Source organism: Amaranthus tricolor, chromosome 4 (assembly GCF_026212465.1).
Source record: "Amaranthus tricolor cultivar Red isolate AtriRed21 chromosome 4, ASM2621246v1, whole genome shotgun sequence".
Lineage (NCBI taxonomy): Eukaryota > Viridiplantae > Streptophyta > Magnoliopsida > Caryophyllales > Amaranthaceae > Amaranthus > Amaranthus tricolor.
In genome coordinates this window covers 30398726-30410959 of record NC_080050.1, presented here as the reverse complement: position 1 = coordinate 30410959, position 12234 = coordinate 30398726, and the positions used below count along the sequence as shown (strand labels likewise).

The 12234-nt window shown below is 27.4% G+C and overlaps 1 protein-coding gene across 1 annotated transcript; it reads left to right on the top strand.

Annotated features, from left to right (window-relative positions):
• Positions 1–5221: 5221 nt before the first annotated feature.
• Positions 5222–12045, top strand: LOC130810945 (glycolipid transfer protein 3-like). The gene is made up of 7 exons (XM_057677064.1): positions 5222–5327; positions 5394–5459; positions 7326–7381; positions 8938–9068; positions 9946–10081; positions 10504–10647; positions 11998–12045. The coding sequence occupies exons 1-7, from the start codon at positions 5222–5224 to the stop codon at positions 12043–12045; spliced, it is 687 nt and encodes a 228-aa protein (XP_057533047.1).
• The last annotated feature ends 189 nt before the right edge of the window (positions 12046–12234 follow it).

Here is a 12234-nt window from a genome sequence, read left to right as displayed (position 1 = left end):
CTTTTAAGGTTATTTAATCAATCACCACACCACCCAAAATATAGCATAAAACACACATCATTAGTGATTTCATTTCTAAATCCAAACCCTAGTCATTTCGTGTTCAAAGATAACATATTTAATTAGTACCCATACTAAGATTCAAAGAAACTAATACAAAACCAACACATCACCCATAATTTCAAATCACACTTCAAACCCTAAATCATAAACATGTTTAATTCATCAATCAAATTCTTACCCACAAAAAGATTCAATGAAATTAACATAACCAACATCAAACTTAATACATTTAATAAAACTCCAATTAAAATCTAGAAAATAAATTAGAGAAAAGAGGAGATGGCTCACAATGTTAAAACTAGCAAAAATGGTGAAGAGGGTAAGTGAAGGTTGTGGTGGTGGTGAACCGAGGCTGTCGTGGTGGTTGAAGGGCCTAACGCAGCCTAGCTGCTGTCCACAGGCTGCACAACGCAACCAAACTGTTGTGCATTGGCTGCACAACGCAACCTAGCTGCTGGTGGGGGAGGCTGATGCTACGTGGCTGGCTGCCGGCTGATGGTGGTGTTCGTGGGGAGGCTTGCGTGGCCTGTGGTGTGGCTGGGCTGCTGCTACTGTGAGGAGTGAGGGAGAAGAAGAGAAGAAGGGTAGGGAGGTGAGATGTGTGAATTGAGTGAGGGAAGGAGTAATACCCACTTAAAACCCTAACTCATCCTATTATTTTATTTATACACTTATTTATTTATTTGTTTACCTAGGTTCATCTTCTTGCGAGGCCCAACTAAGAAACTCACCTTCGTGTGCTCACACATTTTAATAAAATAATTATTTTGATTCGAACCTCTTTATTTAAAAATCGTAATTGTATTTTTAATATAAATATATATTACTATTTAAATTTGTATATGAAAGGAATTTATTAAAACTACTTCTAACTTAATTTAACATAATTATAAAATCCCCAAAAGTTATTAAATATTAATTAATGACGTCAGAAAATCTCGGGGTATTACAGACTACCCCTTTAAAAGGAATTTCGTCCTCGAAACTAGAGTAACAAGAGAACAATTCATGAAAATTTGTATTTCTAATAACTCAAGAAGGTGTTTTAACTATTTTAAGCTCCAGAATTGCCTCAAGGATCGTGACTTTATTGACACTATTAACAAAAGGATACTCAATCTATCAGAATATTCATACATATCTCATTTCGAGTATTTATAATCACCTAAATTGGCTCAACAACTAATCAAAAGCATGTAAATATCACACCAATTGAGTCAATCAATCAATCAAAAGCATGTAGATATCACACAAATTGGTTAAACAATCAATCAAAAGCATGTAAGTTTGTAATAGTTTGTTATCATAGACGTCAAAATGCGTGAAAGCGCAGGAGAAAATGCGTGTAAACGCATGAAATTCTATCACATTCTAGCCCCCCTTAAAACTTAGTTATGACCCCGTAACTCACTAACCTCGAAACATAGGTAGGGATAGTGTGGTTAGACCATGGAACTCTAATTATTTAATATCTCTGATCTCAGTACTACACACCTTAGTATCTAGGTCTCAATATGTTTTCTTAGTAAGACAACTCTCCTCAATGTTTACAAAAGTAAAGGATCTAGCACATATGGCTTATAAAAAGTGTATCACTTGAGCTCGTAACAACATGAAATGTCCTGTTATCTAATGTAATTCTTTAAATAACTTTTCCACTTCTACGTGACCACCTAAGGTCGTACTTTGTAATAATCTTGTAATGTATGAAAGGTTTAACTATTATAATTTAAACCATAAATGGGGGTAAAATATCAAAACAACAAAGTCCTAAAAGTAAAGTGCGCGAAGTTGCTCAACACTTAACTCGTATTACAATTAGACACCCTAGACCTAAGGATACATGAATCTTACAAACTGGTTGGTTATCAACTCCCAAATCGATTCACCGCTAACTTTACTTATCATAACATAATCCTAACCTTTTACTTAACATGAAATCCTCTTTTCATTAATCATGTATGATCAAATCATTTCATAACATATTAAATCATACATCATGACTTGATTAGTAGATTAAAAATTCAAATTAATAACTCATAACATAATACATGTTTCAAGTATATAATCCAATTATATATACCACATTTTAGCAAGTTACTGTAGTTAATAATTATACGTTCACAGCTACTATACTAATACACATATCGTAATTGTTCAATAATAACATCCATTATTCATCATAATATCAAATTCTAATTACGACAATATGAAGATGATTTAGAATCATGAAGGGCAATGTCAAAGGTCACCAACATTTTTCAGCTATTCTTTTACCATACGACTAGATATGTTGAAAGTAGAGAATTTACATCAATTAAGATCACGAACTCATATATGACTAAAGTAATGCATCATGTACATATATAACGACGGTACTAATGGTACTAATAGGGTAATAATAACAGTGATGATCAACAAATATGACATTTCATGTATAAATAAAAAAATGCAAGATGAAAAATAACTGATGAACACACCTACATCACCGTAATTTCCAATATCAATAGCAAAACAGTCATGTATCATACAGTTTGATAAAGTTGTGACACCAACACTAATTTCACAATATCCAATTTACACCATAACATTTCCATCACAACACTACCTCTAACTAACTAAAACACCGTTATTGCAACCATATGACTGTTACATTGACAATCCTAACACTATACTAAAGTACAACAACACAAAGCTAACAAAATAACGCAACACTTGAGATTATGCATTACAATTATTCCTTCGCAAACAAGTGAGATTCAATCACCTTTTGACCTAAGATGCGAAACTTAGAACTAACAACTATAACATAATTGTTTGTATTAAAACACGTCCAAATTTCAAAACTCTTTTCATCAAATGCTTATTACGATCCAATGATTTAGTAACATCAAATTAAAACCATTCTTAACACAAGTGCTAATATTATTTAATTCTAGTTAAGTCATTTTAAAACGCAAGCGTCAACAATGGAACCACGATCCATGTTTGGCATGTTGATTTGAGAAGCCAGCGACGAATCATTCCTCCGTGGTGTGAGATTTTAAAGGCAATGATGCCTTGGATTATGTTTAGTGTTTTTATTGTGCTAATTGCTTTACCACATGTTCGATTTTTAGAAGAGATGCTGCCGAAATTCCCACTCACTTTTTTAAAGTTAATATTTAACATTTATCCATATTCTTTTCCTTTTCTTTTATGTAACACCCGAATTTTCTCCCGTCCTTTACGGTTTTGGTTTCGTTAAGGGGTCGGAAATTCAGGGGCGTTACATATTCTACTTCAACAATCTCATTTTCTTCATAAAATTTATTCAAATGCAATACCATTTGAAAATATTATAGGAGTATTAGCTAGGTAGTAAAGGAAATTGTGAAAAAAACTTTTTTATAATCGAACTTTTATCGGAAATGACATGATAAATATCATGAAAATTTACATTACAAATCATTCTCATTTCCACTATTAAAAACCGATTACCAAACTGACCTTAAATATTTAAGGTTAGAAATGAAAAAGGCCAAGGGGTCTAATATGAGGACGTGATAATGCAAATAATATGTATTAAAATCTCAACTATTAACTTAAGATTTTAAATGAGATGATGATTGATATATAATTTGTTTATGCTAGTTTTTATTACTATATAGCGATCAAATAAAATATATATTATATTTTGAGACGGTAAGGATCACTTTCTTTTCAAACTATCAAATGATTTTGATCATCCAAATTAATTTACTTGCTAATAGATGGAATATTTAATAATTAACTTTTACTTTATTTTCTCAAGTTTTATTACTTTGTATATTCTTTGTGTTTCATTTTAAATGTCTCGTTTGCTTTTTGTATATAATTGTTTAAAATTGAATTAAATTTACGAAAACTGGATATTAAGAAACCTTGTATTGAGATGAATCAAATAAAATCTCATTTAACTGCGTTTTAATACTTGGATTAAGAATAAAATACAAATTAAGAGTAATCAATAAATAATAACCCAAAAGCAAATAGGATATTTGCAAAAAAAAAAGAACGAATAGGAGTTAAAAAAAGTTACGACATATATAATATGGTAACAGAGAGATTATGAGTTGCCTCAAAATTTTCCAAACTTCAAAATTAATTTTTTTCCAAGACAATGATAAAAATTTACGATTATTTAACATGAATACAATATAGTGAGAATAATGTATTACACAGAAGTATAAAGATATTAAAAAAATGTAATAAGTTAAGTGACTAAACTAGCTAGAATCAAATGATTTACAACTAGGTAGCATCAAGAAATCAACTGTAACAAAATTCTATACATATATACATATATATATATATATATATATATATATATATATATATATATATATATATATATATATATATATATATATATATATATATATATATATATATATATATATATATATATATATATATATATATATATATATCACGTTCCCTCTTACAAAAGATAGCCCTTTGCATTAGAAGGTAGATGTTGTTTGAGTATATTACATATTATGGGGCCTCAACCATTACCATTAGCTTAAGTGTTTGATTGAGTTGGTTCCTGACATGGTATTAGAAGCCAACATGACAAAAATATTACGAGTTTAAATCTCAGCTACCCCTCAAATTCAAGTGGCACATTTAGCACTAGGTATGAAGAGGGCATATCTTGCATTCACACTTCCAGCCAAAAGACTATCGTGTGAGGGGGCGTGTTAGAGTTATTAACATATTTTAGGGTCTCAACCATCAACTTAAGCTTTTAATTGAGTTGGTTCATTGATAGATGCAATACATGCTCTCCTCATATATATATTCCAATTGAAATAAAAAGGTAGATGAAATTAGAACTTGTGATCATTCATTTATGTTGGCTTTTGATATCATGTAAATAAATTAACTCAACCAAAAATTTAAACTGATCATGTAACATAATAATATGTCATATACACTATCACATGAAGTACAAATGTAGGAAAAATTAATTGCATATAGATACAATGAACTTCAAAATAAAATATAATTTGATGTAGTATCTTCTACTAAATAAATAAAATAAAAGTATGTAAATTAATTAGCTAGGGTTACTGATATTGAAGACTATATATATAGAAAGCAACAAGAGAAGACTTTTGTTAAGATGAGAGAGATGAAAAGAAAAAGAGAGATTATGTCAAAAGAAACTGAGATTAAATCTGCTATTCAAGAGCTTTCTTTACTTACCAAATTAATTTCAAATAATAATAATAATAATAATAATAATAATAATAATAATAATAAAAATTCTAGTTTTCCAACATCTTCTGCTTCAAACATACAACTTGGTGTTTCCTATATACCTACAAGGCCTTTTCTGTCTCTTTGCACTCTTATTGTTCAAGTTCTTGGTAATTATTTCTTCTCTCTTTCTTCCTTTTATCTATTTTATTTTATTTTATTCATATTTTTTTGGAATTATTTAGTTATTTATATATTTGTAATACTTTAGAGCTTAAAATTGACTTTATTACATTGTCTAGAAACAATAATAATGGGCTATATTATCTTACATATGTTGAGAATGCATGAAAGGAAAAATTAATAAAATGTTATTTAGTTTTATTGTTATGCTAATGTAAATAATAAATCAAATATTATGATACTCTGACCATCATCTTAATTTTTTAGTTGAATTAATACTTTTGAAATAATCTAAATCACGATATTTGAAATGATGGTTGAAAGTTGAAACCGACTACATACGTAATTATGATATATACTTTATTGATAAATCTTTTTAGAAAATTATGAGTTGACTTATTATGGTTAAAGATTTTTTTTTCATCCTTATGACCGAAATTTGTAAAAGAATAAATAAAAAAATCTAGCCTTTCCATCGTATCAAAAAAATCTTGAATTTCGATGTTGTACCAATGAAAAACAACAACATTTGAAGTATTTTTTTATTCTCTCAAAAAGATTATTGGTGGTAATCTTAGTTTTTTAGTCTTAGTTTCTGTTTTGAATAATATTCATAACCTCATGAATCATGCATGTGGTTAATTGTCGTTTTGCATGCATTATGATATTAATTGTAGTCTCTTTTAATAAATTTGCCATATTTTATTTTAACTTATTTTTATAAATTTGTCATATTTATATATTTGGACACGATCTCTTTATTTTAATCTCTATATTCTTTCTTTATTTTTAGTACCCTGACCACCATTCTAATCTATTATATCTAATTTCTTAATCTTGATATCAATAAAAAATAAAATTATTTAATTGTTATTTAATTATTAAAAATCACCAATTATTTCCAAGCTAGGTACTCATCCTTAGACCTTATAGGCTTATACCCTATGATTTTTGCTTGATTGGGAATAGATCTCAGTTCCAAATTAGTATATGCCTTATATTATGACTATATATGGAAGTATGAATGATTAGATTAATTAAGATGCTCATTAATCAATTTATTATTTAGATTAGGGGCATAGAGCTCACAAATAGCTATAGGTTGAGTTGGGTTTAGGTCAATATTATATTGGTTGAAAATATTTAAGTATTTAACCCTAATCTTCTTTATTATTTATTAAATTTAAATAGATCATAAAAGTTCTACTTTGATTCAACTCATTTAAATGATAGATTATCACATTTATTATTATTTATTTTTTTTTCAAATCTTTACCATTATTGTGATCTCATAATTGAAAAAATTTGTTAAAAAATTTTAACATATTATTTTAATTTAAATTATTAAAATTATGATCTATAGCCTATGGGTATACACTTTAATTTCTTGTTTTACTTGCCCAAATTTAGTATTTCTTAAAATAGTCTTTTAAAATTTTTAAATAGGTTATATTTTGGTTGAAATCTAACTTATTTAATTTAACTAACAAATTATGTTGGATTATTTCTTTAGTTAATAGTATTAAATACACGATTTACCCGTTTATTTTAGGCTATATTATCATGTTGGATTAACTTTTCATCAATCTACTAGGTCAGTTAAAAAACGCATGTCGGCAGACTAGACTTCATGTGACTATATTTAAAAAGTTTTGAAAACTATTTCATTTTTATTTATTTTTCTTGATTTAAACCCATACATATTAGAGACTATTTCTTTAGAAGAGATAGAGAAACGTGTAATTAGCTACAAAATAAATATCCTAATATCCATTATCAATTAAATTATGAGTGTTCCCTTAAAAATAAACATTCATATTATTGTTTCATTTATAAATTTTAATTACATGCAGATAAGATTGGACCGACAATGGTTGTGCTGAGACAAGATGTTTACAAGAATATTCAGGTAATTAAGTACAGTATCATTGTATATGCTTAATTAATTGTTTATTTTGTCACTAATTAAGTTTAATTTTTAGTGATAATCACAAATAAACACCTTAATTATCATATTAATTAAGTACCCAACAGTTGGTGATGATAAGATCAAATAATTTGGCTCTAATTGACAAATTAATCAGAAAATCTTTAGGATTCTGAGTGTTAGAAGTTAATGAGACAAGCTCCCTGCAAATTGATCAGCATTCATTAATTTTATAGAGAAAGACATTATTCAAGCTGCAGAAATTCAATTATAATTTTATTATATGACAGAAAAAAAATAATTAATGATACTTAATTATATTAATATGTTTTAGGGACAATAATACCCAGTTAACCCAATTTCCGTTAATTTGATTCCAGCAAAATAGAGTTTCGGATCGAATGTATACACTACACAATTTTATTTTTCAGTGATAATAAAAAAGTTTTTTTATTCGACTGACTCGTAAAAGCGAACATTATCTACAACTTTATGAAGTGTACGTTCATCACTTAACAAGTTATTTTAATATACTATATTATATTAAATAACCAAATATATATATACTATATTATACTCCCTCCTATTCAGCTGAACTGTCCCATTTGACTTTTCACACTTGCCGAGGCAACATTTTAACTCTTAATATCTTAAATTATGCTTAATTAAAAATTATAAAAAGTTGATATTAATAATCCTTGTATTGAGACGAATCAAACAAGATCCCATATGACTATGTTTTAACTTATAGATTAAGAGTAAAATACAAATTAAGAGTGATAAGTGAATAGTCCAAAAAAAAAATGGGACAATTCAGCTGAATAGAAGGTAGTATTAAATAACCAAATATATATATATATATATATATATATATATATATATATATATATATATATATATATATATATATATATATATATATATATATATATATATATATATATATATATATATATATATGTGTGTGTGTGTGTGTGGGGGGTTTAAAGAACATTGTATTTTAGAATAATGAATAACTAGGTTAGTACTCGTGTGATATGATAATTAATTCTAAAATAATTGTGAAAATTATAGAAACAATACTATAGTAAACTTGTTTAAAACGGTAATTATATGATAATAATTAATAAAGGATACAAAACATGATAATAGTAAAAATAATGAAGATGAAATCATTATAACATTTTGAGGCGAAAAATAAAAATTTATTGCATTTGTAAAGAAAATGATGTCAATGTCTTTTGTTTTAGTTTTGTTTATTATAGATTAATTCTATGAACCATTTTGTGAAAGTTGGATAAAAATTTAGTACTATATGAGTGTTGTTACCTTAATACGTCCAAATTTTTTTCTAATAACGAGTCTGTTTGATAAATGACCTTTTAATTTATTGATATTTGATTTTTGTATTTTAGTCGATTAAACATATGTCAAAAAAGAAATTTGTAAAACGCTTTAAAAAAGATACATTACGATAAAGAAACTGATTTATTTAATTATATTTCTAAATCATGATGATTAATGGCGACCAAATAAAGAGATTGGAGATGGTATATGATTCTGATCCGGCTACATATTCAAATTTACTCGAGATTTTAAAGAAAGATGCAGTTGAACGAAATGCCAAAAGCAATAATAGTTGTAGCAAAGCTGTTCTTTGGCTAGCCAGGTATTATTTTATCATTATTTTTTTTCAAGTTATAACAAGGATAGATAGAGGCGTAAAATTATATAAGTTTAAAATTGTATTTGCTCTAGTTGGAATGAATATAAGTATGAACTTGATAGATACTAGCCTAATATAGACATATTCTTAAGTATGAGAAGACTTGTATAGGTGGGCAGGTGGTGAATTAGGGCTGAAATTATTGGTGAGCAAAAGTTTAGTATATATATATGTGGTATTTAACAGGCAAATTAATTTAATTCTACGTTTGAGTCATAGTACTTATTAATAGGTTAATTGTCAATATAACAAATTTGTACACAAATTTTGAACTCCTGAAAAATTTTGAATCTCATCACTTAAAATCTTTTATAATATTGATATGAATAATTTTGGTCTTCTTCACCTAAAATTCTGACTTCGCCTTTAAGAGGATATAAGGGCGTGCCCCTCTAACTAGCTCATGCCCACCCACCTTGTGCTCGAGATTCTCCAACCCATACCAACCATAATTCATTTGTATGCTTCATAACTTCATTATCATATCTTGTGTTGATGCTCTTCTTTTCTAGCATTCTTCTTCTTCTTCTTCTTATAATTGTTTAATATGAAGGGGTATGAAATAATTATGTGATTGGTATAAAGCTAAGTATAAGGTGAATATGAAACGGGTATAAATTATAATAACATAAAAGTATAGAAATGAGTAACAATTATAAAAAAGTCCAATATATTATACACTTTATTAGACGAAGATAAGAACTCAGATTATTATTATATATATATATATATATATATATATATATATATATATATATATATATATATATATATATATATATAAAAGTATGTATGAATTTGAGGTGATGTTTTGAAATAGGTCCTTGGACTTTATGGCCGCATTACTTCAACATATAGCAATAGACCCAAGGCAAAGCATGGAGCAAATTGTAGCAAACTCCTATGAGATGACCTTAAAACCTTGGCATGGATGGATTTCAGCAACCGCTTATAAAGTAAATAATTACTCCAAATTTTTTTAATCATCTAATATATATTCTCTATATATTAGTGGTGTTTTGCAAATTAGCTTATTGAGTAATTTTAGCTTATTTTGATATAATAGAGAGTTGGGTGGTCAAATCAGCTAATGTTAGTGTTTAATGAATTAACTGGTTGAAACAACTTATTGATACAAATAAGCTATTTTTGAATAAGTTGCTTATAGCAGCGGATTCAAAATCAGTTGGTCAAACCAGTTAATAAAATCAGTTGGTCAAATCAGCTATCAGCTACCAGCTATTAGCCATTTGCCAAACACTCTTATTTTTTTTTCCATTTTAAATCCCCTTTGTTTTTACTTTTTAGTAAATAATATATTTTTGAAATTTTCTCCTATCATCCTAAGTTTTTGATTGAGTTGATTTATTGAATACAGGTAGCTTTAAAGCTTTTGCCTGATACAAACATGTTTATTAATTTGCTTATGGCCAAAGGAGAACATTTTGATATTCTTAGAGAAGAAATCCAAGCTTTAGTTTCTTTACTCCTTCCTCTTGTACAAGATCTCCACTCCATTCTTGTGAGTAGTACTACTTTCATATATATTTTACTTGATCATACTCCTTCCTTTCAAAATAATTTATAGAATAAGTACATAGCTTAATTATAGCTCTTTATTTGGAATTTATAATTTTTATTTACCACTAGTCCAAAATGATGTATGTTATTAAAATTCAATAAAAAATAACCTTTTTGTTTTTAGAAGAAAGTATAGAAAATAACCTTTTTGTTAAAATGGACTTAATTATAAATTATGTTTAGTTTTTATTCATGTGAAATTCTTAGATGTACATAATTTTAATGGTTTAAACTTTATATATTGTATTAGATTGCGTGAAAACACTAATATTGCATATAAATAAGACCGGGTGAATTATTGCAAAATAAATTAATGGGTTTTGTTTAAATTGGACTAACTATTTTTGTTGCAAATGCCAAATATTGTGCATGCTTAAATAATCCAGGGGTTATACGAATTGGAGACGCTGAAATCTACTTGAAGAAGTTCTTCCACATGAAAAATAACTGAAAGGACGTCTGTAAATATTTTGCCAAATTTTAATTATTAGAAACATTTTATAGAAGTCTCCATAATACATGTAGTACTTTCTTAGAAATCTTGTATGTGTTTGGTCATATGCATGCTTCTTCTTTTGTGCTTATGAAGAAAGTGCTATGATAAGTTTTTCTTTTATTTATTAAAATTATTAAATTTTTGGGTAAGAATTAATTAGTTTTAATCTATTATTTTATTTTTTTATTATATGTTATGATCTTTGTGAGATTAATGATAATGCATGCATGAGATTTTCCCCTTCATGTTTTCCCATTTATTTTGGTATAATGTGTTTACTAATTTGTGGATATAAATTTACATTACATACTTTTACTTTTACTTATAATTAAACATAATGAAATTCACTTGGTTGTTCTAACAAGAACAACTTATGTGAAGCATAAACAAGCTAAGTCTAAAATTGATGGTATGCTTGATAGAAGTTTTTGGGCATAAACAAGAACAACTTGGTTGGACATAATTAAATATTGTATTATATTTAGCGAATATAAATATTTGATTACATTATAATTTGTACAACAATATTTTTGGTGGGACATTTGTTCCACACTTATACACTCTTCACTTATGTTTTTATGTGTGAGTTCATGTCTCACTTATCAATCTCTCCGTTTTTGTGTAAACATTTTATGATTTGAGCTTATGGCTCAATCCTTTGTTTTTATGAGAGCTTCTTGCTCTATATAATGCAAGTGTCATAATACTCTATTTATACTTGCTATGGAATATTCTACTAATTAAGCTAGGATTTTATCTAGATATTTCTTTTTTTACTTCACACCTTCCTTCCAGTATATTCTAACTATTACTTCTTACTTAGCACTAGATAATTCTAGATAATCATCTTCTAGATTTTTCTGATTAGCCTTTCTAATAATGCTCTTAACTAGTACAGTTAAATTAGTGCATCAATAAAGATCATAAAGATTTATAAGGTTTATCCGATGTGGGCTAAGTTCTATGTGATGGTGATTTCTTTTGATTGAATTGTAGAATGAGAAGATTATAAAACATTTTAATAGAGAGAGA